This window comes from Pyrus communis, chromosome 3 (assembly GCF_963583255.1).
Source record: "Pyrus communis chromosome 3, drPyrComm1.1, whole genome shotgun sequence".
Lineage (NCBI taxonomy): Eukaryota > Viridiplantae > Streptophyta > Magnoliopsida > Rosales > Rosaceae > Pyrus > Pyrus communis.
Genome location: NC_084805.1, coordinates 27,571,331 through 27,589,376, shown reverse-complemented (window position 1 = coordinate 27,589,376; position 18,046 = coordinate 27,571,331). Strand labels below are relative to the sequence as shown.

The 18,046-nt window shown below is 46.3% G+C and overlaps 2 protein-coding genes across 2 annotated transcripts; both read right to left on the bottom strand.

Moving 5' to 3' along the window:
• Positions 1–546: 546 nt before the first annotated feature.
• On the bottom strand, positions 547–915 carry LOC137728550 (protein RALF-like 19). Its single transcript, XM_068467306.1, has one exon. It carries the CDS (start codon positions 913–915, stop codon positions 547–549), a length of 369 nt encoding a protein of 122 aa, XP_068323407.1.
• A 1,785-nt stretch (positions 916–2,700) lies between these two features.
• Positions 2,701–3,449, bottom strand: LOC137730176 (protein RALF-like 19). Its single transcript, XM_068469237.1, has one exon. It carries the CDS (start codon positions 3,379–3,381, stop codon positions 3,016–3,018), a length of 366 nt encoding a protein of 121 aa, XP_068325338.1. The 5' UTR covers positions 3,382–3,449; the 3' UTR covers positions 2,701–3,015.
• Between the last annotated feature and the right edge of the window lie 14,597 nt (positions 3,450–18,046).

Genomic DNA, 18,046 nt, shown 5'->3' with positions numbered 1-18,046 from the left:
TTTTATTTCTCACAAACCTCTCTCAATTTCCTGTTGTCGAATTGAATGAATTGAAAAATATCAAAGAACATAAATTAACAAGTAATGTGTGGGAAGTGAAAAATGTTGTGTGAATAACACCACACTTAATTATCAAAGGCAATTGGTCTAATTGGTTCTTCGTAATTTGCAGGCATGATATTCCCAAGAATGTAGCAAATTATTAAGCTCCAGAAGAGAAAAAGAAAAAGAAAACTCCTGATTAAACAAAAAAGGCATATGTTCGTACGTTGATTTCCTCCTTAATAATAGGCATGCCGCATATGCACAAAAAAGAAAATAGAACAAAACACACGATTAAACAAACACATTCATCTTTTTTTTTTTTTTATATCAAAACACAAAAATGAGGAAATTGTATAAATCTTGCAAGTATGAATGTTGATGGTGATGATCGATGAGCGATCCCACCTTCATTCTCCCTCTTCGTTATATATCCTTGTACGTACGTACTCTCTCTCTTTTTTGCCATGTTAATAAACAAGATAGATCAACCCTCGATCAGATTTAGCGTTTGGTGCAGCAGGTGATGTTCTTGCAAGTCCGTTTGTAAGGATTAGCCCGCTTCCTTTTTTGGCAGTCATAGTAGGACTGGCCGGGGCGTCTGCATGGAGCAGCATTTTCCCTTAGGGCAATATAACCAATAAACTTGCCGTTGCCTATGAGTGTCCTACGAGTGCTCTCTGACTCCATCATCATCTCATTCTCGTCTCCGATGAAGTCGCCAACTTTGTTGTTGGCGCTATCGATCAAGGACTCATCATCGTGATCACCGAAGCGGCTGAACCCCCACGAGGCATCGTGGACCTTGGCTGATGTCCTAGCTACCATGGCCAATACCACCATGAGGGCGATCAGGTTGAGCTTGAATCCCATCGTTGGTGTCTGTTGTATTAGGGTTAGGGTACGTACGTACACAAACAAATTGTGTTTTTAATTTGTTTGTGTGGGGAGAAGAAAAGAGAGGGCTTTATTGGCCTCTGTCTCTGCCCTTCGTGGTAAAAGGAAGGAGAGAGAATGAAGGATATAGAGGAAATTGTGCACATGATTCGTTGGGATAAAAAAAAGAGGGTTAGATTTTAGGGGAGCATTTTTGCTCCCTACCATTTAGTGTGGTGTATGCTTACCATTCTTTCTTTCTATCACTGTTAAATGAGTTTGAATTTCGAGATTCGTGTAATGGATAAGCACAAATCTCAAAATTCAAACTCATCTAACGGTGATAAATATGATGGTGATCATACACCACACTAAATGGTGATGAGCAAAAATACACTCTTAGATTTAGTTTGTTGGTGTGTGTTTTTGGTGATTGAACGCAAATTTTGAATGCCCTCGGCCCGTTTCTTTCTCCTCGTTTATCTCTCACATTAAGCCACCTAGCCGTTTATTTCTCCTCCTTGTAAATTATACTACAAGAATAATGCTAAGTAGATTAAATTTGCAAATTAAATAATACGTCACCGTTAAAAAATAGCACATTAATTAACACTTAAATAATAATCTAATCATCAACTTTTATGCATTTTAATTTACAAAATTTAATCATCACATTTAGTTCCCAGCATTACCCCTACAAGAGTAATTGGTTAGATTGGGATTGGGATCCAGCCAAGCACCGCTAAAACCTTAGGCCACCTAGCCGAATCTTTGTAGCATGATGACATCACCATGCACTCGATTTCAGTAACTTTTTAGTAACGCTAGATAGACCAATTTTTTGGACCACATTTACAAAACACGTGATTTGTCATCATTAAAAAATAAACATGTTAATTGACAGCTTATTGAACAGCAAATTGCAAGTAAAACCATATAGAGATTTCTATGTGTGATTTTACGTAATTTACCAACTTCAAATTTTATTTTACTAAATGAAAAGATAAGAATTTTGGGTGTATGTGTGTCTCATTAATTAATCCCACTGTATTGTTTTCTATGGGGTAATAGAGATACGAGAAATGCTTGACTTTTTAAAAAATGAGACTTTTCATATAGTTTCCGCTACCTTATGTTTTTTGTACAATTTATGTGCGAACATCTTAAAACATTGTGCTAAAAATATGAGGTGGTGGAAAGTTCATGAAGAGCCACACTTTGACAGAGTCTCCTTATCATTTCTCTAGAGATATATCTATTATACGAAATTGATTTCCCCTCTTTCATTTTCTTTATCTCCACTCATCTCCTCGCCTTTATGTCCTTTGATTCTCATTTGATTTATTCAATCTAAAGACAAAAAATGAAAAAAGAAAATGCACGAAGAGAAAAAAAAAAGAAGTGCTAAATTCATTTTCTTTGTACTACTGCAACCAAATGCTGTTTCTAGATGCAAGTAGAGGAGAAATAAGCCAATATGGAAAAGGATGCAAAACAATTAATTATTGGATGTGCTATTCACACACCTCTTTTTATCTCTCATACATTATTCTCAATTTTTGGCCGTTGGATAGAATGAATTGAAGAAAATCAAAGAACAAAAATTAATAAAAAGTATGAGGAAAGTAAAAATGAGTTTGTGAATAACACCACCCTTAATTATCAAAGGCAATTGGCCTTACTAGTTCGTCGTAATTTGCATGCATGATATTCACAAGCAAGCATATAGAAAATTATTAAGCTGCTGAAGACAAAAAGAAGAAGAAAACTCCTGATTCCTCATTTTATTTAATTCATACGTACCCAAGTACATATATCTTATTTTCATTTCCTCCTTAATAATACATAATAATAGACACATACACAAAAATGTGAATACAAAAAAACACATAATTAAACAAACACATTCATCCTATTATTTTTTCTTTTAAATTAAAACACAAAAACGAGGAAATTATATAAATCGTGCAAGCATGAATGTTGATGGTGATCGCTGAGTGATCCCACTTTCATTCTTTCTTCGCCATATATCCTTGTAAGTACGTACTTTTTATTTGCCATGTTAATTAACTGGATAGAATCGATCCTCGATCAGATTTAGCGTCTGGAGCAGCGGGTGATGTACTCGCAACCGCGCTTGTAAGGGTTAGCTCCCTCCTTTCTTTGGCAGTTGTAGTAGGACTGGCCGCGGCGTCCGCATGGAACAGCATTGCGCCTCAGGGCACCATAGCCAATATACCTGGTGTTGCCTTGGAGTGTCCTACGACCGCTGTTTGAATCCATCAACAACTCATTCTCCTCTCCGACGTCGCCAATTTTGCTGTTGGTGCTGTCGATCAAGGATTCATCATCATGAGCCACGAAGTGGCTGACACCCCACGAGGCATCGTGGACCTTGGCTGATGACCTAGCCACCATGGCCAATACCACCATGAAGGCGATTAGGTAGAGCTTGAATCCCATCGTTGGTGTTTGTTGAATTAGGGTCAGGGAACGTACGTACACAAAAATTGTGTTTTTAATTTGTTTCTGTGAGGAGAAGAAAAGAGAGGGCTTTATTGGCCCCTGTCTCTGCCCTTTGTGGTAAAAGAAAGGAGAGAGAATGAAGGGTCTAGAGGAAATTGTGCAGATGATTCGTTGGGATAAAAAATAGGGTAAAATTTATTTTGTTGGTGTGTTTTTGGTGATAGAACGCAAATTTTGAACGTCCTTTGCCCGCAGCTTTCTCCTCGTTTTTCTTTCACGTGTTAATGTAGAGGAATGAATGCTAACCATCAGTCACACACAGATGAGTGAATGATCTTTAATTTCAACCGTTGATAAATGTGGTGACACTCACAAACGGCTGAAAATGCTCTAAATACTAACGCACGATTGATAGTAGCATTTTGTAGATGGTGGTTGTTTTTGTGCTGCATGTGAATATTGTTTGAACCTATGGGACAACTTTTTCTCTAACTGCCGATTGCTGAATTGGAATGTAAATTCAACCTTTTCTCTAAGGTCACATTTTTATGAATTTTATTGCTATTTTCTGTGGTTTTTTTTAATTAATAAAAATAATCAGTTGGTAACTTCACCACAACATTTCATTTTTTTTTTAAGTTGTAAAGATTCATAGATGCATTTCAACCTTCTCATGGTCACCATCGTTTGATTCACTAGTGCCAAAAATCGAACTCAAGACGTGAAATATGGACCTGAACTACTTTCTGTGGTTGACTGATATGGTTAATCTCTTCTGAAAGTTTTTTAGCATTAGCAGCATTTTGACATCTTCTTGTGAAACATTGCACATTGGGTTTATGGTGGCCCATAATCTGTCTTTGAAAGTTTGCACCTTCGAAAGGGCAAAACTGGATCCGAGCTTTAATGTAAGAATGGGCTTACATATTCGTAGCCATATCAGAGTTTGTACTTCGTTTTGCACGAGTCCCATTGTATATACTAGGATTGGCTCAAGACAGGCACATTAGAGTAGCCTTCACACCATATGAATATAACGATTTCTCACACTACGTAGAATTAACATAAGTTCAAGAGAAACTAAAATTGGGAGCCTTATGCTGATGTTAGAGGTGGTCGAAGGATGACTTGGTCATACACTTCTATCAGAGCTATTCTCAATAAAGAGAATCAAAACTTAGCTGTAACGTAGTGTTTATTCGATTGTACTTAATTTTTTTCGTGACAGAAAAGTAGACGTCATGTTACAGGTAAATTTCTCTCCATCGTAAGAAAGGGATAAAATGATGGTACCTCATTAAGATATGCATACAAACTGCAAATTACTGACTTGAAGATTTCAAAGGATTTCAAGCCAAGAGAGGAAGATCTTGATATATCATGGGAGTGGAGTCTGGACCCCGTGGAGTACAGTGCAAATCAAAGTGGGACAAACCAGAACTTATCAGAAAACTTTAGAAGCTCATATTTAGGGTCCAGTGACGTAGACACTAACTAAATATATTAAATCAGCAAAGCCCTGAGCTTGAAGCAAGAGCTCTCCATTATTTTCCATCAAATGAGTACCGTCGCCCAAAAATCTACACAAGAATAGCTCCAAAATTAAGCCATGCGTTTAATTTCTATTATTTTCTATTAAATCAATAATCATTACAGAGATTTAATATTGGTAGAGCGTAGATATGATAGATGGTGCAGTTAAAATTTTGTCAAAATGAGTTCGTAAAGAGAAATATTAGGTAGATTCTCATAAAGTAAGAATCTCCATGAACTCTCTGTCACCTCATAGTTTAATGTCAATTTCTATTCCAACATTATAAAATATTATGACAAAAACATAAATTATCAGAGAGTCCGCTTAATTAACATTTCTCTTGTCAAAATAGTGCACGATAACTAAAGAAGGTCACAACCCCATAACCTCCACCGACTATATACCTCACACCTCTTAACCATCTCTTATTTTTTTGGTCGAACTTAACTTTCTTTTTGTAACATTATTCGCAATGAAAAGACATTTCATCAAACATTTTAGGTTGATTTTAATGAAAGTACAAACACAGCTTTTGGTGTCGTTTGAAACCATTAATATTCTCTTTTTTAACATTTATACTTGGGTTGTTTGAACAGTTGAAACCCACTCATCTTCCATATTTGTATCCCAATTGCTGAAAAGCTGTTTGGGCCCGAAATATTATTGCTGGGCCGAGCAGCAGGATGTGCTCGGCCCAAGGAGATGATAAATACTATGGGCCGAATAATAAGGCCCGGGCCAGCTGGCAGGGTCGGCCAGATCCCATCAGAGGTAATCCGGATAAATAGAAAGGTCGAGGAAACCTGATGCAATTAGGATTCTCGACCAGCAAGGAATGAAGTCCCGAAAAGAAGGAAAATTCAGAATCCCAGTAGGAGTAGGATTGTTCGAGGAAGAGGCGAATTGGGAAAAGGACTCCCGATCCAAATCGGAGTCAGATTCAAGGAATGGGGGACTATAAATACAAGAAATCATGCAACAGAAAAGGACCTTCAACTCAGCATACAATTGCCCTGCGCAAAACCTCTCAATCACCTTGAGATTTTTCCTTTTCTTTTTCCTGCCGACACACCTTCAGTTTGGATAAACAGCACTGTGGAAGCAACCGGCGAGCACCTTCAGTTTGGATAAACAGCACTGCTGCCGCAGGATCAGCCGACCAAGAGGCATCTTCAGTTTGGATAAACAGCACTGCGTCGAGGCCGACCGATTATCTATCCAAGTCTCGGTCGAGGAAGGTTTTCGAACCTTTGTTGGCAGAGGTCACCTTACTAAGCTTTCTCGGCATAGTTAGGTGTTACGAATTACATTGCTCGGCGTACTGGTTGCCGAGTGGTTTTATGATTGGATACTCACAGGTGAGTTTCAGGGTTCGGCATTCCGACGGCCGAACTACGTTTACCATCAAGACATATATCACGTTCGAGTACCTGTGCCCATACACCTTGGTCTCGATTCGACGTGCTTATACTCTCACGAATATAATCACAGTGACCGAATCGGGCTCCGACGATTATTGAACTCCGCAGAATTGGCAGCCTTGTCTTCAGGCTGTAGAACTCAGAGACCGAGAGCGTTCCTTCCTCGGTCGCAATCGCAAGATACAGAAGTCAACGACGCGCTCCAAGCGATATCAACAAATTGTACTCCTCGGCCGAGCTCGGCCGACGAGTTGGCACGCCCCGCATTCAACCGAAGGACGTAGTTAGCTTACTAGTTGCTCGGCCTGCGCGCCACGTAGGTCTTGTAATTATTAGGGTCAACATTTTGGCACGCCCAGTGGGACCATTTGTGCTAAACCTTCGGAGTTCATGACCATTGAGACACGGTCTACGAAGCAGAAAACAACCATGGGAAAGTCAACGACTGACTTGCCAGTGCAAGGCCTTGGGCAGGATTTGCACTCTACAAAAAATCCGATCATAATTGCGCCGCCCGAGGCCACAAGTGTAACACGCCGAGAGAATGAGGTCTGTCTCGGCGGGCAACCTTACAACCCCGCAGTCCCGAATCAAACAGCTGGGATGTTCATGGAAGGGATTGTGGAAGATTGTGATGACGATGGTGGGGAAGGTTCCGATCCACCAACTAGGACATTCCTTCGGAGACGACTAGATGAACAATATCGTCAGGTCGAGCAGTCGATTGGTCAGAAGATGAATGATTTGCTAGACGCAATACGTAGTAACAGCGATACACAGACCAGAATGCTTGAACTACTGGTTAGTAAAGCCTTCGAAGATGGCCAGGTCGGCCAGCCTCGGCAGCTCCCGACGAATTTGCCCATCCCAGCCGAGAGAGGGTCCGCTCGGCCACAACCAGTCCTCTTGGAAAGAAGAGGACCAGGAAATAGAGCCGAGGGACCAAGCCAGGGAGAAGAAGCCGCTTCCGTAAACATCACCGAAGTCCAGAGAATGATTGACTCGGCCCTGAAGAAAGGGCCGAAGTTTCCAAAGTTTATCCATCCATACCCAGCTTATGTAGAAAGGTTTGAATACCCACGAGGATTTAAGATCCCCGATTTCAGCCTCTTCGCCGGAGAATCATCTTTATCCTCACTAGAACATGTGGCTCGGTTCACAGCGCAGTGTGGGGACGTCAATAGCGATTTCTACAAACTACGGTTGTTTAACTTTTCACTGACAGGCTCAGCTTTCGCCTGGTACATTAATCTTCCACCCAACTCCGTGCAAAGTTGGGAAGAGTTGGTCGAAAAGTTCCATGAACAATTTTATCGGCCAGGGATGGAGATGTCCGTATCGTCGTTGGCCAGGATGGCTCAAGCATCTGACGAATCTCCAATGGAATACCTAACAAGGTTTAAGTCGGCCAGGAATTGGTGCCGAGTACCACTCCCGGAGGTGGAGTTCGTCAGGATCGCCCTTAACGGATTAGACGTGGAGTACAAAAAGAAGTTTCTGGGGGCAAATATTCGAGATATGTACGAACTTGCTCAACACGTCGAACAATATGAGTATCTGCTCCGAGAAGAAAAGATATCCAAGTCACCATCCCGGGGGACGTTGTATAAGAACCCCACGGTGAGCTATGCATCGGCCGAAAGTGAAGACCCTCAGTATGTTAGTGTGGATGCGGCCGAGATAATAATAGACAAACCCTATGTTTGCAAGGCCTTGGCGCAAGTAAATACCAAAGACGCCAAAACCCGTTTGGCCACCGAGGAAACGAGTAAGTCATCAAAAGTATACACTTTTGATATCACCAAGGCTGATGCAATTTTCGATCAATTATTGGCAGCAAAAATCATCAAGCTTCGGCCGGGACATACTATCCCTAAGGCCGATGAATTAAAAGGAAAGATATACTGCAAATATCATAATTCTAATAAGCATGCAACCAATAATTGTGTTGTGTTCCGGGACACAATTCAAAGTTGGATCGAAAAAGGAAAGTTGAAATTTCCGGAAAAGATGGCGGTCGATGTTAATCCTTTCCCTTCCACAACGATTGGTATGGTGGATGCTCACCTTCCCAGAAACAAAGGGAAGGCCGAATATGTCCCGGTGCAGCATATCCGTAAAGGGAATGGTCAAACAAGACTAAAGCTTGATATATTTTCAAATGCACCACCAACGGAACAATCGGTGCGACCCGCCGATGAGCCGATGACGAGGTCAAATTCCGACGAAACTTGTGGATCGAAGGTTTTATGTGACCATTGTAAAACAACAGTTGAACCTGGGAAGAAATCTTCAACCCCACCAACGGCCCCTACGGCGTCATCAAAGGGATTAGGTCCACGACGTCAAGTGTTCGACCGACTCGGCCCACAAGTAAAGCCGAAAGAACAGACCTCGGTCAGGCGGCGTCTTGACTTCGCCGCACCCTTCTATAATGAGGATTATTATTCGCGCAATGCCAACCGTTCGGGCTCGCCAGTTGATCGCAAAACTTTCAAACCACCAAGGACATCGGATCAACGCTGGTACAGTTACAATTCTCCGACAGGTTTGTATACGGCGCTGTCCAAATCCCAAAAACGTCGTCGTCAACGGATAGATTGCATGGCTCGGCGACGAGAAGCGCAGGCCAGCCCGGCCAACAAATGGCAACCAAAAAAGGTCGTGGAAGATAGTAGCGAACGGCCAACCCCGACTATCATGACCGAGTTAGCCGAAGGCAAGAAAGTAGCGGATGCTGATTTCGAAACCACCATTGAGGAGGCTGAGAAACGTATTAAGATCCTTCTCCGGCCAGGGGAAACGAGAGCTCGTCTAGAGTACTTTACACAAGAGGTCGAAAGGAAACTTTCTCCGTTACCACCGCGCGAGCCGTTTATCAAAATACGGCGCAACTTACACCCTCCATTCCTCGGTGCATCCATGGAATACATGCGAGAATTTCATAAGAAATACTCCGCAAATGATTTGTACGGACTCCCCAAGGCATGTCAGGAAGCCCTCGACTTAGCGCTGACTTGTCCTGATGCCGAGCAAATTATCCAGAAAACTTCTGATCCAGCCATTAAAGCTCGGTTTCAACATATACGGGAGGCTCGGGTCCTGGGTTTTGAGGTCGATCCTTATACAGATATCGACACCGCCGAATTACCCTTCTCGCTTGAAGACCTCCAGCATTTACGTTATCATTTCGAAGTTTTCTCGGCTGTATCGCTTTTCGGCCTCACGGCCGACGAGGAACAACGGATAGCACGGTTGGATACGTATCTAGACACGAGGAACGCCCGTATTGCCTATGAAGAACGAGCCCGTGTAACCAAGGATCAACATGAATCTTCGGCAGTCAACATTGTCGAAGGAAATCGCCCACCCACATTCGATTTGGTTCCTACTTCTCAGATACCGGCTCTTACCGAGGAACTCAAAAGTTTAATTCAGGATGTTCCGCCAACTACTACTGAGGCTAGTTCTGCAGACGACGATGACCACGAGCCAATGGGTCCCTCGGTCCTCGAACATATGGAGATCAGTATGGTCCACGTCCTACCAGCCGAATTCCAGCCAGGTACGTCCTAAGGTGTTCGTCGACTGCGGTGCCACAGTCAACATTATGCCAATCTCCGTCATGAAGGCTTTACGCCGTTCTGATAGTGAACTCATTCCGTCAGGGATTACTATGAGCAGCTTCGTCGGTGACAAGTCTCAGACCAAAGGCGTACTTCCGTTGGAAGTTAGCATTGCCGGTCGTCAACATATGACAGCTTTCTTTGTCATTGATTCCAAGACCGATTATAACGCATTACTTGGTCGCGACTGGATCCACCAAACCAGTTGCATTCCGTCATCACTCTACCAGGTCCTCATCTTTTGGGATGGCAAATCGGTCGTGGTCCACCCAGCCGATAACCAGCCATTTGAAACCAACATGATTCAGGCTCGCTATTACGATGATCACGTCGGCTACATCACCCTCCAAGGCCTTAACGAGGATGGGCGGCCGACGAGAATTTCGGTACAGAAAGTAATTGAGGTCGGCGCCGAGACTGTCCAACAGGATTCGGCGAGACTTGGCTTGGCAGATCTAGTCACCAACGCCGATGATTGAGCACACCACGCAAGAAAGGCGTCAGGCCGCGGTTTCATCTACAATGGAACGTCTGCTGGCCCATTGGTACGCCATTACCAAGCAACCGCACTCGGGCGTCAATTTAATCGAATTTCTGGCCGAAGCAGATAACGGCCCCGTTCTTTCTTTCGATAAAGTTCAGGCTGCGCCGGCCGAACTCGAAGACCATCGGCCTCAAGTCAAGGACCCGTTGGAGGAAGTTAACGTAGGCACGGCCGAGGATCCTCGAACATTGTTTATTAGCGCGTTACTCCCACCGTCCATGAAGGTCGAACTACGGAAGTTACTCCACGAATTTAAAGATTGCTTTGCGTGGAGCTATCATGAAATGCCCGGCCTCGACCGAAACCTTGTAGAGCATGAGCTACGCATCAAGGAGGGGTGTAAACCTTTTCGACAGCCTCCTCGACGATTTTCGAACGAAGTACAGCTCGGCATTAAGGAAGAATTAGTTCGGCTTTTGAAAGCCGGATTTATTAGGACCGCACGGTATGTCGAATAGTTGGCCAATATCGTCCCCGTGTTAAAGAAAAGCGGTGCCCTTCGCATTTGCATCGATTTCCGTAATCTAAATCTGGCTACTCCCAAGGACGAGTATACAATGCCGATTTCAGATTTATTAATTGATGCCGCAGCTAATCATGAACTGCTCTCTTTTATGGACGGTCATGCGGGTTATAACCAGATTTTCATCGCCGAAGCTGACGTCCACAAGACGGCTTTCCGATGCCCGGGGGCACTTGGTACTTATGAATGGGTCGTCATGCCTTTCGGCCTCAAGAATGCCGGCGCCACATACCAACGAGCCATGAATATGATCTTCCACGACTTAATCGGTACAATCGTCGAAGTTTATATCGATGATGTGGTCGTGAAATCCAAACGTCGTCAAACACATCTGGACGACCTGAGGCAAGCGTTCCTTCGCATGCGCAAGAACAAGCTCAAGATGAACCCGGCCAAGTGTGCTTTCGGTGTTTCGGCCGGTAATTTCCTAGGATTTTTAGTGCACCACCGCGGTATCGAAGTCGACGAAAATAAAGCTCGCGCCATCATTAGCGCCCCACCACCAACGACAAAGAAGCAGCTCCAGTCGTTACTCGGGCAGATAAATTTCCTCCGTCGCTTCATCGCCAATTCGGCGGGTAAGATGAAGGCATTCTCTACGCTCTTGAAACTTAAGGATACCGACAAATTTGAATGGCGCGAAGAACATCAAATGGCATTTACACAAATCAAGGTGGCTCTTTCAACCCTACCCGTGCTCGTTCCACCATGTCGCAACAAACCCTTGAAATTATACATTTCGGCAGCTACTGAATCCATTGGTTGTCTACTCGCTCAAGACAACAATGGAGGGCGTGAACAAGCGATCTTTTATCTTAGCCGAAATCTGAATTCACCAGAGCTCAATTACTCCCCTGTCGAAAAACTGTGCTTAGCTTTGTTTTTTGCTGCGTCCAAGCTTCGGCATTACATGCTCCCATCAGTAACGCAGGTCATCGCCCAAACAGACGTAATTCGGTACATGCTCACTCGGCCTATTGTCAAAGGCCGCATCGGGAAATGGACGCTCGCGTTATCCGAGTTCAGTCTTCAGTATGTACCCCAAAAGGCCGTCAAGGGGCAAGCTCTCGCCGATTTCTTGGCCCAACACCCTTCTCCTTATGGTTCTGAGGGAGACAACGTCGATATCGGTTTCATCACCACGCGTGATAGTCATTGGACTATGCATTTTGATGGTTCCAGCACTTCGACCTCGGCGGGTGTGGGAATTGCAATTCAATCGCCTGACCACTGCCGATGGTATTTTTCCCTCAAGCTGGATTTCAGCTGCACCAATAATCAGGCCGAATATGAAGCCCTCATTATCGGCCTCCACGTTTTACACGATCTACGGGCCTCCCGCGTTCTCGTCCTCGGTGATTCCGAACTGGTGATTAACCAGATAAACGGCCTGTTTCGTTGCATGAGTTGTACTTTAGCGCCCTATCACATGGTCGCCACCTACCTGGCCGAGTCGTTCGAACGGATCACATTTGAACACATTTCACGCATCCACAACACAGACGCCGACGAACTCGTCCAGATCGCCTCCGGAGCACAACTCAAGGGGGGCAAGCTAGGCCGAATTGCAGTCACAAGTCTGCGCTCATACCCAGCCTTGATTAATCGGCAAACTCTCCAGCGCGCACACGTAATACGCACAAGGGTAATGTCTCTCCCATCCTTACTAGAACGAGGAGATCCCGTGGAAATATGTGCTGTCGAAGTAGAACCAGATGATTGGAGAAGGACGATGTTACGATACCTCGATAACCCCAATGGGAAACATGACCGAAGAACGAAGGTCCACGCCACGAATTACGTGTCGTACCAAAATGAGTTATACCGCAAGGGCGAGGACGGGTTACTACTATTGTGCCTCGGCCCACAAGAGGCCACCCAAGTAATGGCCGAGGTACATGAAGGAATTTGTGGGGCACATCAGTCCGGACGAAAGATGCGTTGGTTGCTCCGACGACACGGTTATTTCTGGCCCAATATATTAAAAGATTGTATCGAATATGCACGGAGATGCGTCCCATGCCAAATTCATGGACCTGTACAGAGAGCCCCGGCCGAATTACTACACTCGGTCACTAAACCTTGGCCGTTCAGGGGTTGGGCAATGGACGTAATTGGCAAAATCACGCCGTCATCAGGGGCAGCGAAACACGCGTGGATAATGGTAGCAACTGACTATTTCACCAAGTGGGTCGAGGCAAGGTCATACGCCGAATTAACTGCTAAAGAAGTATGCAACTTCGTAGAAGAGAATATTGTGACCAGATTCGGCGTGCCAGAAACGATCATAACTGATAATGGCACTATATTTACGGCCGATAGGTTTAGGGAATACGCGGCAAGTTTGAATATCCGACTGGAGCAATCTACGCCGTATTACCCACAGGCAAACGGGCAGGCCGAGGCAAGCAATAAAGTGTTGATCGGCATCCTTGAAAAAATGGTAAAAGAGAAACCAGGGTTGTGGCATTTGAAGTTAAATGAAGCATTATGGGCATACCGAACTTCACCCCGGTCGGCTACTGGAACCACTCCCTACGCGTTGACTTATGGACACGACGCTATGTTACCAGTCGAATTGAGTATAAGCTCGTTGCGAGTAATTGAGCAGAATGATTTGTGCAGTATTGAATATAGTCAAGCGATGCGACAAGAGTTAGAAGACTTGGAAGAAAGTCGAATCGACGCGGGTAACTTGTTGATAGCACAAAAGAAAATTGCCGAGCGAGCATATAATCAGCGTGTAAGACAAAAAACGTTCGGCGAGGGAGAGCTGGTTTGGCAAACTGTGTTGCCTGTTGGAATAAAAGACCCCAGATTTGGCAAATGGTCGCCAAATTGGGAAGGGCCATTCATCGTTCACAAAGTCCTCGGCAAGGGGGCATATCATCTAAGAGATCGGACGGGTTCAGTTCACAAATTACCGATTAATGGAAAGTTTTTAAAGAAGTACTATCCAATTACATGGGAAATGCAAGAGTAAGACCATTGTATTGAGAGCAAGACGACCATTGTATAGCAAAACGACCATTGTATTGATAACAGAAAATCATTACAAGTACAAATACAATGATGAACTCCTAAGGGGTCGAGGGGAGGTAAGTCTCAAGGGCAGCTTTCAGCTCCAGCCACTTCGCCTCGCTCAAAATTATCTCAGCCTGCCGCGTTTTCTTGTTGCACTGCAGTTGCTGGATACGTCGTGCGCCGGCAGCGAAGGCCGTCAGCCGAGCCTTGTTAGCCTCAAAATCCTTCTCAAGCTCGGAAGCAGCAGCCGACCTTTGACGTTGAAGGTCAGAAATCTGACGCTGGAGGTCAGAGATCTGGAGATCAAACTCGGTCAGCTTTGCTTTCTTTGCTTTGAAAGCCTCCATCTCTACTCGGCCAGCCTCATGCGCAACCTTGGCCACCTTCAAATCGTCCTCGGCCTGTAGGGCACGCTCAAAGATAAGAAAGTGTTGCCGAGTCCGCTCCAGGAGGTCGGTCAGGAAAGAGATGCCCTCCGGGCTAAGGTGACCACCGCTGGCAAGGTCATTAAGACACTCCCCAACAGAGTCAAGGCCCTTGCTCCGGAGAGCTTGGGAAGCAGTCAGAGATAGGACTTCGTGCAGCTTCACGAAGACTTCGGCGGGCGTGTCTTCTGCCGATTCGGCCGGAGCTGCAGAGGAGCCGACCTCCCCGGTCGTGCTTTGAAGCAGAGCGTCAAGTTCCACTTCCCACGATGGCTGTGCGCATAAAAGGAAAATGTGAGGGAAAGTAAGGCGTGATATGGTGCATAAAGAAAAAGGGGATTGTTTTAGACCTGCTGAGAGGAGACTTCGGCCATGCCCTCTGGGTCATTGCTCGAACCCAGGGAGCTTAATGGCCGAGCCCAGTGCCTTAGACCGCTACGCAATTCACGCGGCCGATGGAGTTTATCTACATTTGATGGCCACGACGGCGGCCAGGAAATATAGACAACGCCCCTCGGCGCTTAAAATTGCCGGTGAAATGAATGTTCAGGCACCTGACATTTAATATCGTTTCAAAAACAATGTCACAAAAACTCAAAACACAAAAGAAACAATACTTACAAAGGCCGAAGAGACTTCCTGTGGAGGAATGGGAGGGTCTTCGTCCTGCGGGTGGATCGGTGACTCAGCCGTGGCCTCAGGATCGACCATGGGTCTCTTGCCAAGTTCCGCCGCAGTAGGACGTGGTCGAGCGGTCACCTCGACTACAGGAGGAGGATGGACAGGAGAGTTGACTGGTCGACGGCGGCGTTGCAGCGGGACTTCGTCACTCTCGCTCTCGACATCCTGAACAAAAAGAGAACAGTTAGCATTACGATCAGAAACCTAAGGAAGCAAGTGAAAACAGAATTATACCTCCAAAACGACCGGTGGAGACAAGGGTGCCTCAGGTGCCGCGACCGACTCCGAAGCTAGAGCGGGTGCGGCGTCTGGATCTGCCGGGGAAACGGCTGGAGGATTCGAGGTTGGGGAGGCCGCGGCTGCCGGCACAGATGGAGAGCCGGCGGGAGCAGGCGTCCCAGTAGTATCACTGGGAACGACATGAATTTCCCGGTCGCCCTTCTTCGCCAATTTCTTGACACGTTTAGAAGGGCGAGGGGTCTCCTCCGCAGGCTCGGCCTCTCGGTGGGGGCGCTTGGAAGGCACCGATCGCTTGGTGACAAGGATTGCCTTCTTGGGCACTAGCTTCTTCGCCTTTGGCACCGCAGCGACTACTTCGACCGCCTTCGACCCACGACCCCCTGGAGCAAAGTAATTAATAACAGGGACGAAAGATAAAACAAAAGGAGGAAAGAAACGGAAATACTACCTTGGGCCGACTCCTTAGGGTGAGTCGAGGATGCTGATCTGGGCCGATCGCCGAAGATTTTCTTTACCAGATCTTCGGCCGGGGCGCCGAAGAAGTCTCCGGTATATTCCTCCCACCAATCCCCGAAGGTGTCAGTTCCGAAAGACTCAGGAACCGTCGGCCGAAGCCGAAATTTCTTGCACTTCTCCTGGAACTCCTGGTCTGACGTCTTGCATTCCCTTTCAGAGGAACCAGTAAGACGTCCCCGACTTAGGAGCGACCGAGAGGCGAGCAGGGGGACTGGACAGCCTTGAAGATAGCCGAGCTGCCGGGCGAGAAAATGAGGGTGATAAACCTCCCAGCTGGCTCGGCGAGCATCGCAACCAAGAGGAAGGTCGCGAGCCAAGACAAACGACCCCCAGCGCTGGCGGATGCCCGCATCCTCAGATTCGGCCCATGCTGCCGTAGGGAGTCTAAGCGAGGATGGGTACTCCTGGCGCCGACACACCAAGAACTCGTCATCCGAGAGGACGTCGAGGCTGAGGAAGTGTTTGAAAACCTCGGCTGCCCGGTGAGGTGGCGCTGGTCGAGAGGCCAGTTGAAGGCCGAGGGCGGCCGTTCGCTGGAAGGCAGGAACCTCCGGTCGAAGGGTGGAGAAGTAGACCTGCAACCAGAGTTGGAACACCCAGAGGGGTCCGTTCTGGTGCGGGTCGATCTTGCCAATGGTCGCCTCGGCCAGGCAGCGGTAGAGGTTGGCAAGGATGGCTGGACTAAGCGCCAGCAAGCGACCATTAGCCAGTGCCTGGGCCACCGGCATATTCTCCACCAGGCATTTATTTGACCTGGTGCAACAGATGAATTTGTTGTACCAGTAGAAGAGGAAGGCCTCGTGCTCTCCCTTCCTAAGACCTTCTTCGCCTCGGCCGGCGAAGTGAAGAATGAGCGTGTTATAGTTGAAGAAATTCTTGTGCAGCTTCTGAACTTCTTCCCTTGAGGGCTCCCGGTCGTCCCGGCTTAGCGTCTCGACGGCCCTTTCGTCGAATAGTGCCTTCAGGTCGAGAGGAGAAGGGTATCCGGAAAGGGCAGCGTCAATAGGAAGGCCGGTCGGGGAAGTCCCAAGGATGGCCGAGACGTCAAGGATGGTGGGGCCGAGTGGGCCGAAAGGCAGGATCATGGTGTTGGTGGCCGAACACCATAGACTCAGGGCCGCCATAAGCAGCTCCTTATCCATGGCGACCTCCATGGTCGACAGGATGATGGCATCATAAATACCCAAAGCCTTCCATTCCTTGGAGAAGAATGTGCTCATCCGGTCGACCCAGGCAGCCCAAGCCGCAGTAGTCGACGGCCAGGCTCCCTGAGGCCGCGCCAGAGTCCATTTCGACCAGTCGAACCCCTGCAGCAGGGGTGTTAGGCACTGTTCCTTGAGCAGGTTAGTGACAGACGACGGCACTGTGTCTCTGAAAAGGGGACCCAGAATTTGGTGGGTCGTGGTCATGTCTTCTTCAAATCGTAGCGTCTTGACGGCGCTCCGGTCGACGAAATCTTTGCACTTGTTGATCTCATCAGAGAACTTTGAAATGAAGGAGGCCATTTGTGGAGAAGTGATGTTTCTGGAAAAAGAAGGTATTGCAGAAGAACTGGAAGGTTTGATTTGAACGAACAAGGATGAGGAATTTGAGATTTTAGAATTTCTGAAAGCGTAAAAGGCAAATGGCAGAAATATGGGTATTTATAGGCCTTTCAGGATGAATATCAAACGTCTGGGATTCAAAAGGCACTGGTTCAAATTGGGGGGAAATTTAACCGGGAAAGGCTCAATCATTTCGGATATTTTGGGAAACTGCGAAGAGGGGATCGAGGAGTCGAAAATCCAGGTCGCACGATTGCGTGCGACGCCAGTTTTAAGGCATTAATAAGGATGAGACGTTTCAGTTAGCGCACGGTTTCGAGGCCCACGATTGAAAGTTTTAAGAGCGGCGGAGAATCGACACGTGGCCACGCTTTGGGGGCAGCAAGAAAAGTGCAATCATGCTTCATAAATGCACAGGAATAACGGTCATTAAGTTCAAAAAAGCAATAAACGTTTTCGCTTCTTCAAGGTCGAGGCCCGACCAAGAGCTAACAGTCGGCGACCTCAGAAGCGAGGGGGCAATGTTTGGGCCCGAAATATTATTGCTGGGCCGAGCAGCAGGATGTGCTCGGCCCAAGGAGATG